General features: G+C 43.4%; 1 protein-coding gene across 2 annotated transcripts in view; it reads right to left on the bottom strand.

Moving 5' to 3' along the window:
• Positions 1-2249, bottom strand: part of LOC147246677 (latent-transforming growth factor beta-binding protein 2-like) — an 89499-nt gene extending 87250 nt beyond the window's left edge. The window contains exons 1-2 of one of the 2 annotated variants that reach the window (XM_086181940.1): positions 1900-2249; positions 1281-1688 (exon numbers count right to left, since the gene is read on the bottom strand). In XM_086181940.1, coding sequence (XP_086038066.1) covers positions 1281-1688; positions 1900-1907 — 416 coding nt within the window. In that variant the 5' untranslated portion in view covers positions 1908-2249. Of the gene's footprint in view, positions 1-1280 lie in introns of both variants that reach the window. The other variant, XM_086181939.1, reaches the window with a different exon arrangement.
• Between the last annotated feature and the right edge of the window lie 16671 nt (positions 2250-18920).

Raw genomic sequence — 18920 nt, 5'->3', positions numbered from 1 at the left:
TCCGAGAGGAAATGTGTCATGAAAACACTTTCTCCAACAAGCAGTAGTTGATTCATCAGAAGCTGGTGAATCAACAGGGAAAACCAGATTTATGCAACACCACCTTTACCAGCATTTTATTTTTTTAAGCCAGGAATAAAACTTGTTAAATTGAAAACACTGTGAGCTGCTTAAAATAGAAAACACTGACAGATGTACTCAGGAATCTTGTTGCGGATCAAGGCCTGTGAATGTAACATCCACGTTAGCACTGGATATCATTTTTTGCATGACAGCTGACATCATCTTTATTGTTACTTCGTTCCCCGGGTCAGTTAACGCTCAAGGGTCATGCACCACAAAGCTACCTTAGCAGACAGAAGTATCAACAGCAGGTGGACATGAAGGCAGAGTTGTGAGGAGAAATGTAAAGGCCATTAGTCCCGGTTTAAGCGTAACGTGCATGTCTACAGATGGTAAACCAATCCTCCTCTAACCCTCCTGTTGCTTGTAAAGTAACCTCTGTAAATTGTCCATATAATTTCCAAAAGGTAAGAGACTGAGACACGTATTTCATGTCAGTGTCCGCAACCCAAGGTGAGCCTTTCAAATCCCCTTCTGGTTATTATGTAAACAACCCCCCCCCCCCCCCCCCCCATCGTGCTTTGTCCCTATGGAACAAACAAGAAGAGGGTTCGTTACACAAAAATAAAAGAGATTTAATGGGGAACTGACTCATCCTCCTGTTTAAAAAAAAAAAAAGAGAGAATAAAAAAAAAACAACTGGGATTTGCAGTCCAGAGCCACCAGAGAAACAGGTGTTTCTGATCACCAGGCAAATTTCAAATTTGCAAATGTTTGCCAGGCCACAAAACTGGGACACACACATTGAAGTCTGTAGCTGTTTCTCCTACTACAATTTAAACACACTGTGCTGTGTGGTAATGGGAGGAAATTATGGTGAAAGTAGCACAAACGCAGCTCAGATATAGTTCATCCATTCATAAGAACACTTGCTATTCATTAGATGTTTGGACTGTAATCAGCTCAGGATTTGACCTCAGTTATTACTTCATGTCCTGCCATGACCCTAATGACAAAAGGCTACATGTAATTCATATTCACATGTAGTACTGTACTTTAATAGGTTTTGAATACATATGGATCCACAGCTGTGAGTTGTTACATCATCATTTGGTTGTTAAATGGGCCACAGTAAACCACATGTACTGTAAAATAGGTCACACAGATTGTGCTCATATACACTGAAGCTGCGTTGCTTTAATAGATCTGTCTCTTACCCAACAAGTCGCCTCGAGCCTGCAGAGCTGGACTTGATGCTCTGCCTGCGGTTCACTCTGGTTCTTTGCTGTGCGGAGGTCTGGCTCACTGGGTGTCTGACGGAGCGCTGCACACCATCCCGCGGCGCAGAGGTGAGGTCTTCCCGGGACGTGCCCGCACCGTGTCCTGCTTTAGCTATGTGAACGCCATCCCCTTGGGACGATGCGCTCCTGGGAAGGCGGACAGGAGTTCTAGATTTGGTGGTCCCAAGGGAAGTTTGACCGGATGCTATTGAGGATGCATGGTCTGGTGCCCCCGGCGAATGACCTTGACTCCTCACCCGGGAGGACTGCTGCTGGTCCCAGACCGCCCGGCCTGCTCCGGCACCCTCTTTTCTACCACCTGCTGCGTCCTTGTGACTGTCGCCACTTCCCACCAGGACAACGGTCAAAACCATTAAAACAGCGAATCTCAAACGGTCCATTTTGAACATGCACAGTTTTTTTTTAAACTACCGCTTTAAAGGGAGCAGAGCGCGTAAAAGAACCACTAAAATAAGAGCAATGAAAAGATCCGCGTGTAGATTTACAAGTTCAGCAAGACGGCATCCTCTCCCAAGAATGAAAAAAGCCTGGATACCTCCTCATAATGGCCAGGTAAGACTATTCAGAAAGTCTCCAGGTCAATAAATCAGCAAACTAACAACTTCCTCTTCTTCTTCTTCTTCCTCCTCTTCTTCTTCTCCTTCTTCTTCTTCTTCGCTGAAGAAAATTGGATATCAAGCCAACATTATCCCATCTGTTATTATATTAAACAAGAGGCGCACACAGAGAGCTGCGCGCTGGCTCCAGGGCTGCTGAAGCTGAACTCCAAGTGAGAGTGTGTGTCGTGCTCCCATGAATATCACCACCTCCTTGGATCTGAAGTCACCGGGAATTTTTGTAGGCATTGCATGCGCTTTGCAAGAAGAAACTCCCCCTTGTCGGCTGTATTGTTGCTTCCACTCACTGCACCGCTCGGTTCGTGTGCCCACAAGCACTTTTGTTGCCAAGTTACATCATGTTACAGTGTTTCTTTTTCCTTGGAGTTGGACTACTGGAATTATTATGAATGCAGCAGCATTAATCACCTTTCATTTAGATTTGAATCGACAGGCTACTGTCATCAAAATTAAGAAACTGCTTCCAGATGTTTAGATCTGAAAACTCCACCACACTGATTGCTGGATTCTTTGCTGCAGTGTCCTTTTTGATGACTTCATTTGAGTTTATGTACATTATTTCACAGCATGACATTACCACAGTGTAATATAAAGCGCTTTAAGCTGTGTGAAACACTTTCAAGTTAAATGCCTCCTTCTACTACTTCCTCAGAACACAACATGCGTCCTGCCAGTTGTAGACCTATTGACATGCTGTGATATTCAAACAGCAGGATACGGGGAGCCTACAGCTCAAACTGGATCTGGAACCGAGGAAAACTGGTCAAGTTATGTAACAGATCCCATTCATCTGCCCCTCTCAATCCGCGCCGCATCATCACTTTCCCTCAAACTGTCTGGAAACAACACATTGCCCTTCTCCCATAAAATTTGAAACTACCCAAAGAGAATTGGCTCCCTTTGCTAATTCTGCCCACAAAGATGTACGCCCGTCTCTCTCATGAGTGGCCCCTGAGTACTGTTACCACTCATCGCACTTCCATCCAAAACACACAGCAGCGGCGAGGAATACTAGTAGTCCTCCCATTCATCACCCTTCCCACCAATGTAGATATATACAAACCTCTGAAAAGGTCAGGAAATGTGTTTTTAAAAGTTGAAGAGACAGAGGTGCTGTGTCTCCACCAGCCTCTTACGTCCTCTTTCCTGCTGGATCTCCAAGGAAACGTCTGTGTGGAGACTGGGGCCACGCGCCACAGCTGATTACAGATCACCTCATGAGGAATCTAATTAGAGAGGGAGGCTGCATTTATCTTATGACTGTCCAGCAGTCTCAACACACCCCCAGGAGGACTGCTTGTCCTGAGTCTCTGACCCCCCCCCCACTTCTTAAGCCAATCATGGCTAGTTGACCCCAGCATCTTTTGAGAGGACCAGCGGGAAGGACCAGCTGCAGTGACCAGAGATGATTGAGACGCTAGCTGCAGCTCAGCCGTTGCCGGACTCTAGCCTCAATCAGCATCTTAATCTATTTCTATAGCACGTTATAAGCCCCATGATGCTCATGTAGAGCTATAGAATTCATGTTATGACAGTGGGCTTTAAAATGGACCGGTCTGATACAATTTGCAGCATCTGGAGGAACTCTACAATAAATTCCAGGAGGATGTCTCTGGCTATGACCAATGCTTCTACACAAAGAGTCCTTTGAAAAGCTTGGCATGACAACCAAGCCACTCCTATCATCTTTCACATGCAGAGCGGGAATATAACTGCATCACACTGCACGGTTTCATACAAAGCTCAGTAACAATAACAATGTTCACGTAGGGAAGTTATATTGATGCAAGAAAAATATGTGTGCGTGTGTGTGTGTGTGTGTATGACGGGGAAAGCTCAAGGTGGACTGGCTTCAGATGTACTTTTCAGGCTGTAGAATGGTACATGTCTATCTTTATTGCCCCATTATATATTTAATACATTTTGATAAACTGCTTTTTTGTAATTCTTTATCACGGATACTGAATCTGGTGGAGCATGGCTGAGAGGTAGAGTGGCCGTCTAGCAACCAAAGGGTCGCTGGTTCAATCCTCACTTTCCCCGGTGACCATGTCCAAGTATCCTTGAGCAAGATACCAAACCCCTAATTGCTCCTAATGGCCCTGTGATGAACTGGCGACCATTCCTGGGTGAACCCCGCCTCTTGCCCAAAGGCAGCTGGGATAGGCCCCCCCGCTACCCTTATTGGATAAGCGGTATAGAAAATGGATGGATGGACTAAATTTGGTGACTTTATTGGGTCTGCCCCCCTTTCCCCATGTTTCACCTCCTATTACATCGAGATGATCAAAGCTCAGTTAAGTAAATGTATACAGTTTTTTTGTTTTTTTGTTTTTTTGTTTTTTTTACCAAAATTGATTTCTACCATTTTCTCTTTATTTAAAAAAAACTTTCTAGAACCCTTTTGTTTGTTTCAAAGAAGCTATTTGGGCTGTTGTTACAACTACTTCATCAAAAGATTATTTCTTTTTATAAAACCATTCGGAGTTCTTTGCCCTGAATTGTTTGGCCTTCAATTTGGAACGTGTCTAAATGCAACCATTACACCTGGAGCCTCAAGGCAGGTTTGTTCATCACAGGATTTCCTAATACATGAGTGGACTTGTAATAAGTTCTATCAGGGGGATAAACACTTCATGTTCATCTGTCAGCATACCAGGAGAGGCGCATTTGCATCCATTTAGATGAGAGTGGCCGCCTTGTCACCGCTGAGTGAGTGGAGGGTCAAAGTTCAAGTGTACCCATTAAGAAGCTAAACAGTATCATTACGGCTACAATGCGGGGCTCTCATTTTGAGCAAGCATCAACCGTATTCGTCACTTCAGCTCCTGAATTTTAAGTGATCCGTGTGAATTGGTGTGTGTGATGACTTTCAATGGAAAGCAGCAACAAGGAATCTTTTTCGTTAACTACCTTTTTGCATCAAAGCTCTTTGCTCCGCTTCCTCTTGCCCTGCAACTAACATAATACCGACATTGTTCAGACTGGGCAGCAGTTTGGACCTGAGGGAAAACGTGGAAAAAAGGAGGTTCGTTTGGCAGGGAACCACTTTGTTAAAACTGAAATTGTGTGCTTTATTTGTATTTTTTTTTTCATTGAACATGACAGCTTTTCCTTGGAACAAATTCGATTCAAGACTTCCATCATTTTTTTTGTGACAGATTGATTAGGGTACATAAAACAGGTAACAAGAGGAAACAGTGGAAGATATTGCAGGATAAATGTAATGTGCTTAAGCCAAGTACAAGAGAGTCTTTCCCAGTTTGTATGAATGAAGTGCTGTCAAGTGGGTTATTTAAGACAGGCTCTCAAAATGTTCATTCTTTTATTTTATTTAAATTTTTTCATGGGTGTTGCAAGTACTGGCTTGGAAAAAAAACAACCCAAAAAACATGGATATATGTCTGCATAGAAGCCAAAAACACAACAAGCCTTGTTCGGCACTCCTGGAGGGAAAATCAGACGGCATAATATATTACAGCAAAATCTGTTACATAGACGGACTAATCTGAGATCCACTTGTCAGTCAAAAAAAGGATCAAATTCATATTTCTACTTTTTTTTTTTATATATAGATTTACTGCTCGACTCCACCCTTTTATCAGCATCTTGTTGTGAGATTTACAGTCTGACCTGGAGGGGTTGAACACATTATTTTTCGTCTGTCTTGTTGGCTAAATGTTTTATGGGCCGAGCTCAGAAGCGCCCCTGTCTTGATGTCTGAGGCTGGTCAGCAGGGGTTCGTACAGGGGCAAGGCAGCACGCTACCACATGACCCCCACCGCTGAGCCCTGAATAGTAGCTCTTCTTCCTCTGAATATGTTGGCATTTGAAAGAGGATAAACAGACGTGCAGATGCTTTCTGTTTGCCTCCAAGTAGAGGCTAAATATGCAAAGAGTGAACCATTTTTCTCATTAGTTTGGTTAACAAAACTATTTTTGCTATTTGAAATGTGAGCAGAGAAGCTGCCCTCACCATTGCTATGTCAAGAAATCTAATTACGTTTCCCTGACATTGGTTGGATCAATGGACTGAACACAAAGAGAGGAGGATTCCTGCAAATTTAATAGATTTATTGCATGAAAATGTTTTATAAAGGGGTAGCCTTGGTGGATAATGTTTTCACTCTGGTCAGTAAGAAAATCTGCTGCACAATTTTGTAGATGTTTTCTAAATCCTCCACTTTAGCCTTGAATTTTGCGGTGTAGTCCTTCTGCCTCTTCCACGTAATTTAAAAGTGTCTCCTCTGAACAATGTACAGAATGATGTCACACGGCTGCATGATGAATGCCACTGGAACCCATTCAAAGGGTGGATCGCGCTGGCAGCCAGGTCAAATAAGAACTCACCATAACTTTCCAGAAACTATACATTTTCCAAAGATGTGGGGGCCGTCTATTCATTAGCCAGATGTTGCCTAAATGCTCAGATTCGCATGAAATCAGTCACAACCTAAATCAATACTGGCATTTATGTGTAAATAAGTGCAGGTTGGGGGTTGTGCCCTGTGCTATATTTATTCTGGTAACGTCTGAATATTTTATCCACCGTGTTTTCTTTGGCACTGGAAGAATTCGCAAAAAAAAAAAAAGTGAGAGAAGGGTTAAAGTGTGTGATAGATCATCCTGGCTTCTCACTTTCTTCCCACCTCTCTTCATTCTTCTCTTCCCTCCCCTTTAATTTTCCTGGCCCCTCACCCCAGGCTTCTCCAGCCTCTGGCCAGGCCCCATGGGCTCCCCTCCTACTGGTCCTCTTGGCTGTGACCTGGCCACAAGTCTCGCTGGACCAGCTCAGCTGCTATTCTCTCCTGAAGGGGTGATAGATGGCGCCGTGCCTCACAGCTTCACTCCTCCTTCACGTTGTTTCATGGTGTCTCCTCTAACTGGCCGTGGAAAATCAAATTCAAGCATTTTCCACATTAGCTGCTTTACCAGGAGGATAGAAATTGATATCTGCTGCAATTACCCTACAACCCCCCCCCCCCCACCTACCACAGGAGGGAGAAAAAATGCTCCACACACTTATCTCCCAGCAGTGAAGCAGTTATTAAATAATGACTACATAAATGATGCCCAAGACAAATTTATTCTAGGGTCAAAGGTGAGAAACTGAACTCATGCCATCTGTCTGGCACCAAACGTAATTATAAATCCTGCTCGTGCAATATTCAGACATGCAAGTCAAGAGCGAAAGGGCACTCTAAATTCAATTCAGCATCATCTGTCATACTGAGAAGCTATTGAATCTGTTTCCTCATTGTAATAAGTGTCACGCAGATCTTATAAAAAAGATTTTATTTTTGAAGCAGGACTTGTAAAAACACGCTCGCAGAAAGAAGTTATATTCTTAAGGAACTTTCTCGGTAATTGCCTCCAGAGGGTCAGAACTTTTTCAACACATCTTCAGCACAGCGACAAAACAGCTTATAATTTTGACAAAGCTGAAAGTCTTTCGTGTCAACTGACCTCAAATATTTGTCTTGAAATCTTATGCGTATGTGCAACACTGTCTGCCATAAATCACCGCTGTGGAACTTTTAAATCCTTGTGATCATCTGACACTGAAAAATATTTTTTTTATTTCATCCCTATAAGCCTCCACCCTCCACTCAAGAGTCTGAATCAGAGTAAGATTTACTGAATCGTGAGTTGTTTTGATAGTAGACTTGCAGCCCCGTTGAGTAATTCTGGTTAAAGTCTGTTTACCTTCACTGCTGGGAATGGATGATGCACAAACCCCATTTAGTGGGTTGACTCACGGGTGACACGACACGTGCCTCCCAGACTCCGACAGCACATCAATTTGGTATGGTGCTGTACGATGGGCCAAACTAATTGCTAGCAGTGTTTTCAAGCAGCGCTCTTCCCATAGGCAGCATTCAGTTTCATGTAATGTTCATGTTTGATGACTGCTGGTCCCACTGGACGGTCCTCATGCTTGGTTAGCTGCGAGTAGAGAATCATGTGCTCTCTTCAGCAACAGTTAGCTGAATGAAAAGTCTTCTTCTTTGCCCCCAATTAACAGCGGAGGTCGAGCACCAGAAAGTTATGATGCGATTTAACCCCCCGCATGAGGTCAATTTGACCTGAATAGCTTCCTATTAAGCAGGATAAATTTGTTATTTTTCAATCCATTAAACCTTTTCCCCATAGTCCATTTAGTCAGAACAAACCATTGGCCTGCCATAACCTACGTTCTGTTTACTGTGTTCAAGGAAAAGGAGGGATGACACAACAATTAGCTGAGATAACTTCAAAGTGTTCTCTGCTGTTATAGCCTCACGCTAATTATCAGTCACCAGTGTTGAGTAGAGATCCCTCCAGTGCCAGGGTCAATAGGCTAACATCAACAGCAGCATTTAACAAAGACTGAACTTCAGTCCGGCTTGTACGACGACCATCAATGAAGCCTTGTTATAGCCATGGGATCCATGATAGGGGACTGAAGTGAAGAATAGGGGCATGAGGCTCAGGGAGGAAGCTTCTCTGACTGTGATGACCTGTCTGCCAGAGCCCCCCGGGCAGCCAGACACAAGGCCTCTGACAGATGTTTGAAAAACTGCCCCCATTCATCATGGCGTTCTTGTGGAATCTCTTTGAACTGTGCCAAAGGAGTTCAACGATAGCCTGACAGACGTATAGATAGGACATAATTTGATACATAAATAGAACGATGTTTCATAACGGGGTTTCGATGTCTCCTAAGTAGGTCGTGGATGTCTCCCATCACTGCCCAGCTCTTAAATCATACCCCTGAGGGAGTTGTTGGGTTGAACATGATGTTGTGCAACACTATACAAGCCCGCACCACCAGCTCCGTTTTGTCCAGGGTTCTCATAAACACATTGTCAACAATAGAGTGTGAAGTCATTGCCTGGTTTCAGGGTCTCAATCAGCCCATGTGGAACTGCCTTTCGCTCCCACCCTCTCTATGCCGCAGCAGCGGTTCTTAAATCACACAAGGCGAAGATGACAACCAGTAAAATACTCCCCCCATCTGCTTGCAAAACTGGAATTCATTTTTTGAACTGTCTTTCCAGTTCATTGTAATGTAAAAGTATTCATATGACTACAACCCAGCCTGCCGCTACAGCTGAGTTTTATACCCGAACGCCCCGTAGGGAGCAGGAAGAGGCCCCATGTGTCCAGAGCTCCGTCTCCTGGGCACTACTAAGCACTCAGCAGGCTTCAAGGGCAAATGTTCATTAGGGAGCCAAGTTTTAATAAGCCCGCAGACAGACATGCTGCTAAACAGCCTCAAGTGCCAGAAGAGGTGAGTTTACTTATCTTGCTGATCCTCATGACTTCACATGGCAACGAGAGCGGTGCATCTACATAACAGTCGCCTACTGGACAGAGCAGACCGGCCCGACTGGGAAGTATTTGTGGAAAGTATATATCTGTCTCATTTCATGTCAAAGTACAAGACAAAGTCCCCTTTGATACTGTGATTGTAGGAACTTGATTTAAGACAATTCATCTCATTTCATATCTTATCTTAATGCAAATCAAGGAGCAAAGACGATTTCGCATGTAACAAACAAAGTCGCCTGCCAATGGAATGTGAATTTGTTGAGATTTATATGAATATGATTTACTGTTTTGTCAGACTTCAGGTTGGGTTTTGTTGTGTGTTTTTTTTTTGTTGCACAAGAATGATCTATGACAGGTTTGTGTGCCATGTTGGTGTGTCAAGACACCAGGAAGAAGAAGTTATTACACACACACACACACACACACACACACACACACACACACACACACACACACACACACACACACACACACACACACTCCACAAACCATGTCTCCAAAAGGCTTAAATCAAGAAAATGAAATGAGACACTCTCTGTGAATGATTATCCTAGCTATGTCTGGTATATTCCATAAAAATGATCATCTTTTCGGGTAGATAAAACCCATGTATTTCCCGGGCCTGCACTTACTCTGTCTGTGCTTTGATTTGCTTTATTTTGATTTGTCCAAATTCAAGTTGACATAATAGCATTTGATCCGTGCAACCATGTAAAATTGTAAATAATACATTTGATATGAATTGTCTCCCAAGAAGTAGTAGCTATTCATGCAAGTTCTGACTGTTTTTCCTTTTTTTTCTGATGCAAATATGTGCATATCTATCCCTTGTTCAAGCTAAGGCTCAGCACAATTAGCTTCAATTGAGCCAGTTAGCTTGGGGTTGTTCACATCTCTATTGACCTGGAAGTGTTATAGTTTGTTTGTCTTCAGCCCAAATCAAAGTGGATTGTGGAGAAGAGACCGACAGTTTTTAAATGGACATTTTTGGACAGTTTTTGTAGTTCTTAGCATTCAGTCACTGTTAGCTTCAGGCTAATTATACATAGCTGGCTCTTTGTGCATTGTGGAGTCACAAAAAAGTAATGAACTGGTGAAAAAAAACGACTTTATGAACCCAAGACACCTTTTTGAGAGTACCTGAAGGGCAAAATACATTTGTTGCAAAAGCACCTTAATGTACATACACCAATTTTAACACATTATATGCCAGCTATTTGTTTCCCTCAGAAAAGATGATTCGTCTGATAGGCCCACATTTACAGTCCTATCAATTGCATAGGATCATTCATGACAAGAAATAAAATTCTGAATCAAAAAGAGGAAAATCTAATTCCACACAAAGGACGAGCCCCCGACCAATTTACGACCTATGAAGTACCCATGGCTACATTCAAGCACAGCACATAAAATTGATGTTTCTCTTAATCACATTCCAGGACTCATACTAGATTTGCAACTGTGTCATATCTATCAGCGTGCTACTGAATGGCCCTTTTATCAAACAAATTATACTCCGCTATTCAAAGATAAGAACTGGATGTCCACAGTGGGAGCATTAGTTTGCTTTTTATGGCTGAAATCTCAAACTCCCGTAATATATAACATAATGAAATATGAAAACACAAAAAGCATTACACTCTTTTACGATGGACAGACCGTATGATAACCATCCCAGTGTTATTCCTGCCGTCTCGGAATCAGTACCCATCCCTCTTTTCTGTGCATGTGTTGTCCTGGAACAGTCCAGGATGGCTTTTATCTTCATGAAATGTAAATTACTAGATTAATAAAAAGAAGTGGACAGCTGAATAATACACAATGACAGACCCCACAATTAACACAACAAGCCGCTCATAAAGCTGTCCTTCAACTGTTTCTACTTAACTCTGCCGGCCTCTAGATAAGATAACCCGGAGGAATCCGTCACAGCACTTGTATATTAAGACTTGCATGACAGAGCCTGATATATTCTGTGCGGGAGGTTTAGAAATCTGGCCACAGGTCTTGCACATTTTGTTCCATACCAGGTTTTATGTTTGGACATTGTGAGGCTACAGGGGATTATTTGGGCAAATGCATAATAGTTTATAGAAACAAACTATGGAGTGATCCAGAATATACATAACATGCATCGTTCCAGCAAAGGAAAATGACAGCTTTGGTCTGATGTTATCCACATAAAGGCCTGGCTAATATTGGATGCTGCGTTTGTTTCCCACCACCTTGTTGTTTTCATCTTACCACTTGATAGTATGTGATGAGAAGTTTGGTAATCATTGGCTGTGATTGCTAGCAGAGGGCCCAGCCATCTGTCCACCATTTAGCATAAAGAATGATTCCATGTTTGCAGCGAGGAGCCTGATCTACTCATTAGATCACTGCGTCATCTCTCATGATGAAGGATAGTGTCGTGTAGAATCGCCCTTTAGTTGGTGAGTTGATCAAAACATTTCGGCGTGTGTATGAAAGCCAAGTAACATCTGGAAACAACCTGGATGCTGTTAATCACTAACCTAAACAGAAAATAGCCTGATTTCCTTGTCACAAACACCCAGGAACTCCTTTTGGTTACGCAACAATCTTTACTATGTCATTTTCATTAAATAGCAAAAAACAGACTGTTTTCATATTTATGTGGTAATAAATACAGTGTGTCTGTGAAGAGTGACTGAAAACCGACATACTGTACGTTTGCCTCCCTTTGTAAAACCTCCTCGGAGAAGTCTTTCGGGGCAAATTATTTGCTGACGTAATGTGTACTTTGCCACAAAAATCTTGCTGTGTCTAATGACTGCATCAAGATCACAGATTAATTTAGTGGATGGAAAGTATCTCAACCGCAGTCCACAGAACAATGTTGCATATCTTGACAGTATTTGTACGTCCTTGTGGAGCGGTTGGCCTGTTATGGCTTCGCGATGATGATGATGATGATGGCTGTCTGGAATGGACGGATTCAGAAATTCGGGGGATTCCATCAGGTCTGTGGAAGATGTCGGCCAACTGGGAAGAGTGATGCTGGGAAAGAAACAAAGAGTAGCGGGGGAAATGCAACGTCTTAACAGCCAGCGGGATTGATTATGATGACAGTGTAATGGCAGACGATGTAATGACTATCGAGTGATTTTTTTTTTGTGTGTGTGTGTTCATGTGCATGCCTCTCTCTTGGAAAGCAAAAGGGTTTCACAGACTGGACAGTGTCACTGTTGGGCCGTCTTCCCTGTTCTGTAGCGTTGTCCAAATGAAGCAAACAAATCAGAAGCATGTCAACATGGCTCTCTTCTATCAGCCCAGAGCATGAATATGTATTTTCTTAGACTGACCTCATGCAGGCATTTCAAGGCAACATGATTTTTTCCTCCTTACAGAGTCCATAGCATTCTTTTCAGCTTGATGTTGTGGTTGAAAATTGTAAAGCATAAATGCGTCTTTGTATTGTCAGTGCCGCATGACTCTTATCTTTGCATAATTGCTTAAACAAGTAACATGCTTGTAGCGTAAAAAAAGACTCGTTTCTTTGAAATTACTCTAGGAGAATGAGTCATATTTCCCATTCTGTAAACAAATCTCTGAAGTCATGTGCTCAGACAATGAGAAGTAGCGAAAGGTCTTTGAAGACACATTTGTTCACGTGTCTCGCTGATATTCTTGGTGCAGCAGTTTGGTGACCCTTAATGGGGGGGGGGGTTCCTCGTTTCAACTGCTAACCAAAAAAAGAAAAATATACACGCAGATCCTCGCAGAGCTCACCACTAGAGCAAAGCAAACACACGCTGTCATGTCCCTGGCCTCTCTCATGTCCTGACTTGTTTCTGCTCTTTAATATCCTCCCCAGAGTGACCTGGATGGTATTCTCATCATCCCATTGGGTGGCTGACACCTTAAACAGGAAGGGACTTCTGCCATGACCCGCGGTGCTAACACAGAAAGCAGAGAAGAGCCGGGACGAGTTGCGTCATATCCACTTCAGGCTGCCTTGCACCTGGACTCACATGATAGCTTTATGAGTAGTGGGACCCGCAGGAGAGAAGAATTGTGGAAAATATTATAATGCAAAGGTTTTCCCCATGATTACATTCACTGAATCTTAACTTTTACATGCAGCAATGATAGGAATCATGTGAAGCTGAAGCATAGCTGAAATCAAATCAGGCTGAAAACATGCTGTCTCCCTTTTAGATGCCATTATCTAAACTGAGAGCTGGGCATGTTTGAGAGCAGCTGCTGATACTGTAGGACGTCTGAACACAGCCTCGCCCTGTTCTCCTCTCTCACCTGGGTGGTCCCTGCCATGTCCACCATCTCGGTTCGGTGAGGATGCCAACAGCGGACAGCAACACACTTCCTTTCAATCAGAAGTTTCCAGGTGGTATTCTGCACCTCTCCGTTCATTTCATCCACATCTCTAACTCACAGGCATTTGGCAGTCACCTTGATTAAATTCAACACTATGCAATGTGGTATATGTGGTGCCAGCCTACACCGCAAAATGTGGAGACCTCTGCCAAGGAGGTTAGGTTTTCAGGGCCGTTTGTCTCTGTCAGACTGCTAGTGGGACTACACCAAACCAGACAGTTTTTATGAAACTCAGAGGAACGTGGGCCGAGGAAGAACCCATTACCTTTGGCGTGGAGCCGAATGACAGGGCAGACGCACTTAATATTTTTAAGATGGCGAGACAGCACTTTATTTCTTTCTCTTTTTTTTTTGGATAGAATGTTCAGAGGATGGAGTCGGATTAGGAGTTGTTAAATGGCTCTTCAACACTTGTTTTTAACTTATCCTCAAGGTTCAATTTTCACTCCTCACACATAATTGTTTTAGCTCGACATTTTATGCAACTTAGTCACCCATTATATTAATAATTAATGAGTCGTTTCAGTTTGGGGTTTTGTTTTTTTCGAGAAAAACATGGCAAATATTTGCTGGTTCCAGACTTTCAAATGTGACAACCATGTCTGTCCGTTACTGACAGAAAATTAAATGTATTTGGGTTTTGAACGACTGGACAGACAAAAGAAGCAAATTATACACGCACTTAAAATTCTGGGAGAATGTAATGAGTGTTGCAAATAAATCATTGGTTAATCGTGAGCATAATCAGCAGGTTAATTGCTAATGGAAAAAAAAATCAATGTTCACGGCCCTACTTCTTTTAAATGATGTTACTTTCCATGCAAAAAGACTCACATATTTGCTCCATAGGACCCTCAAGTGACAGGAGTAACCTCCAGCTGCCCCATGGACACCAGTATTAAGTGAAACCAGGACTTTGTGAGGGAAACAAAAAAAAAATAAAAAAATTCCCCACATTTTTGGCATCACAAGCAAATAATTTATATCACTGCATTCAACAGAGCCTCCTGTCCCTCACGATATAAAAACTGAGGCGATAGCAGCCTTTGAGAAATAAGCCAGAGACTGGGAGTTTTTTTCTCAGCTGAATTCTTCCCTGCCTCCAAAATTACTCAAGTATTCACTTCTAGGACGAGGGAGCTCAAAGTGATACTTGCAGACGATATAAAGGAGCCTCGTGTCTTTAGCTGCCATTTTTCTGCAGCTTGCAAAATGCAGCCGGCAATGCAATATTTAGTTCCTATTTTGTGACCGTCAGTTGGACACCATTTTTCCAGTGGCATAATTCTCACATTTGAACCGAAACGACCAGCTCGTAGTAGGTGAACAGTGAGTGATTTCAGGTGCAGGCTTTGTGTCATCCAGCAGAAGGTAAGCAGTTAGCATCGCCGTGGCAACCTGTGACTGCAGTTGGAGCATCTCCACTGATTCAGATCAGCTGTTCCAACTGCTTCTTTGATATCTGTGGTGATTACCAAACTAATGGCAAACACAAATGTCATTTTTTTTAAAACACATTGTTTCATCATGTATTGGGTCATGACATGTTCATTTTCATAAAAACATTAAACATGAAATATTCCGTCCCTGGACATTTTCATCATTTCTCAGGAAACATTACGTTGACCTTGGCGGAGGTCTGTGTTCTCTGAGCGCATTTCTAATTTGGCGTGCTTTTACATTCTTTCTTTGATGCTTTTCTCCTCCTGATTGATTTGACTTTACCGCGCAAAGGTGAAGGTGACTTGTGCCTCTGGACTTAAAACACGCTGTAAGCTGGCCATTGCTGATATGAACAGAAACAGAAATGACACATGTGTGCGCCAGATGTGGCTAGTGGCTGCACGGTAGTGGTCATCGAAACCCATTTAAAACCTCATCCTCTAACTGGAGAGAGTATGAATGAAAAATTCCACTCTGAGTTGACAAATTGTGGTGACTTTTTGCTCAAACGATGACTAAAGCCTTTCAACACTTACGTTGTTGTGATTTGGCCAAACCACAGACCAAAGAAGTGGCTCATTCACAAATACTGAGCCTTAGGTAGCTTCGGGGGGGTTGGGGGGGGGGGGGGGTTACTTCGAGTCCTGCTAGGTTGATAGCACAAGACACAGCAAGGAGGCAACTCATCATAAGAACTCATTGGGCTCAGTAGATTTATGGCCTGATGTGACTATTCTGTGGGTTTTGTGGGAGAGAGAGTCTGGCCCGGTAAGTGGGATCATCTTAGTGTTTTCTGCTCTACTTGTGTGCAGTGGATGTGGGTGAAAAAACAAAGGCCAACAAGCCTTCGGCAATGGTTTGTTTTTGTGACAGATGTGACTTGTTGTAACAAACTGAAACCTGCATTCTTTCTAACGGCCAGTAGGTGGTGTCTCCATTGGCCACACGTCCATCCAGCATGGAAACTGCCAATCCCGTTGATGGTTGCAGGTGGCTGTAGAAAGAGACAGTGGACATCCTGGAACAGTCACCAGTCCATCACTGGGCCAACATATAGAGTCGTGCATGTGTCTGGACTGTGGGCGGAGCTCCTGCATGGGAAAACTCCAATTTCTAATCAAGGAAGGCCTCAGCCAGCCATCGGAATTGAACCCTTCGTGCTGCAAGGCAAGAGTGCTAACCACTGCACCACCGCGCCGCCCATCCTCGGCCACACAAAGAAGTCAAAAACAACTCATGATTTATTACCTCAGTGGACATTTTCCCTAATGAGTTTAGTCTGAGTCATTGTACAACATGTTGTTCATTTAGTAAATTATGGTACGATTTAGTCCAAAAAACACTGGCTGATGTCACAGTGGCAGCGTCCACTTCCTTTATTCCACACTAGCTTTCTTAATGGCTCTACAACCATATGAAGGCTTTTACATGCATGGGATGTTAAATAGACATTTTAAATGAGCAGATGGTGTAATAAATACTGGACTAATTAGAATGTGATACCTGATGATGGTGCTAGTTCAAACAGTAGGGGATCATCTGTAGTACATTTTATTTTATTCCATTTAACAGCTGCCAAGACAGAAAACTTCATGCCAGTGGAAAAGTCACTAAAATCAGTCAGTGGAGTTCCCGGTGCACGAAACGTATCTGTGTAAATTCTCATGGCAGTCTGTCCAGTCGTCGTTGAGACGGTGTATCAGTCTGGACCAAAGCGGCGATGTCCTTATTTGCTGCTGCAATCACACTGCGCACACAGAGACAGATGTCAAGGACCCACCAGAGTCACGGCTGCTCTGAGGGTGGGCACAGAGGTGTTGCAACTCAGACGGCATTCCTCGCCTTTACAGAGGAAATCAACAGACTGAAATGTTTCCTGATACACAGAATATTACACAGCTGCACCTCCCAGCAGGACAACTAACCCCATCAATCATCAGCCTCCCTCTAAGATCATATATAACACTGACAGCCATCAGCTGGGGGACAATTAATCTCTACACAAGCGGTTTGTCAAAACCACTTCAGCTTGTCTCCAACCTCTGCGTGTACGCACTGACATTTATATCATTGTCAAAACAAAGCGCCGTTTCTTGTTTCAGATAGAGGATTACAATTTAATGGGATCTTTTCATATATGTGTGGCAGAGATGCTCATCAGTCTTTTCCTGCAAGACAGAGTAAAACCTCAAGTGTTTGAGGGACCCAATGAACAAGTCAAGTAACAAGCTTCTTACTGTTCTTTTTTAAAATGTCAACTCCCCCAATTAAGTCTTCTTCTTGATTGGACAGGTCCATCATCTTGTCTGCAACTAGGTCCTTCTCCAAATCTAAGGTCTGTTGAGAAGGAGTCCAAGTTGAGTCCAAGTCACATGCATACTGAGTTCCCGTCTCTGACGTGTTGACCAGCGTGGATCAGAGCCAAGTCCATCCATCCATCCATCGTCATCTTCCGCTTATTCCTTACTAGTAAGGGTCGCGGGGGGGCTGGAGCCTATCCCAGCGTCGATGGGCGAGAGGCGGGGTTCGCCCTGGACAGGTCGCCAGTCCATCGCAGGGCCAACATACAGAGACGAACAACCATTCACACTCACATTCATACCTACGGTCAATTTAGAGTATCAATCAGACTAGTGGATCAGAGCCAAGTCTTTGCACTTAAATTAGCTACGATTGACAGAGGTCACGTTTATCAGGAGAGAGGCGAACATGGCCGTTGCAGCAACAGGATCCCACCCATGCATTTCTTTGCTTTACTTACTTGTCAGACCATTGATCACACTCAAGCTCATTTCTTTACATCTGTTTTACTCATAATCCTCGACAATGTCAACGTCTAAACCACACTGTCACCAGTCATAAAGCCGAGACGGGGATCATCGTGAAAAAAACCCTTAATACACTTAGTAATCAGCTGTCATGTACAGAGGGACGGAGGGGAGGGAACTCTTCTTCCCAGGATGAGGATGATGCATGCTCACACACAGAGAGTTGTGATGTTTGCCAACATTTGGACTGAAGGCCTCACAAGTAACGGAACGTCAGTAGACTATAACGGGAGAGAACCTCTGTCCAAGCGTGCTGCTGGAGCAGTGCTCTCCTGTCGCTCAACTACCGTGATTAATATTGGCTTCTAAATTGGCCCAATCATCACAGATGATGAATACATGCAGCCAATCCAGTTGGCAGTTAATCAGTACTGTCCAATCAGGTAATGAGAACCTGCATGTTGGACTGGGAGGCAGACAGCCTCATGGCTATGCAACAGGAAGGAGGAAGAGCATCTTAAAAGCGTGCCACATTTGTGTTTTTCTGCCCCATGGAGATCGCTGTCTGCGGACAATTACCTTTGATCAGAGCAACGACCCATCTGACGGACAACTCCTCCGAGGCTGGGTGTCTGACTCAGACAGGAAATGAGGCAGTGGATTTCTGATCATGCGAACTCTTTGGTTGAGAATAGCCACCCATTAATTGACTCCTGTTGGATCTTGGCAACCCAGAACCCCCTCAAACCAAGCTGCAGTCATGTCTGGACATGTTTATGGAAGAGTACATGGAGGATTTGTCAAAGCAACATGTTTTCCCTGGGAATTAGTATTATCAGATGATTTTACAAAAATGCACAGGGCTGTTATTGAGCGATCTCCCACAGGTTCTCTGGGGATGAAGAATCATTCCAACATGGTACGTTACTCTTAGGAAGTGCCAGAGGATGACTCTCTGATTTGTGCTCCCTCTCTAGCAAACATTCCTGGAGGAAATTTGAGAGAGGCCATTATGCAAATCAACAGGTGCATGCCAAGACCAAATAAGTGGACTC

This window comes from Aulostomus chinensis, chromosome 17 (assembly GCF_037954235.1).
Source record: "Aulostomus chinensis isolate RoL2024-O1b breed Wild chromosome 17, RoL_Achi_v1.0, whole genome shotgun sequence".
NCBI classification, from domain to species: domain Eukaryota; kingdom Metazoa; phylum Chordata; class Actinopteri; order Syngnathiformes; family Aulostomidae; genus Aulostomus; species Aulostomus chinensis.
This window is presented reverse-complemented; position numbering and strand designations above follow the sequence as displayed.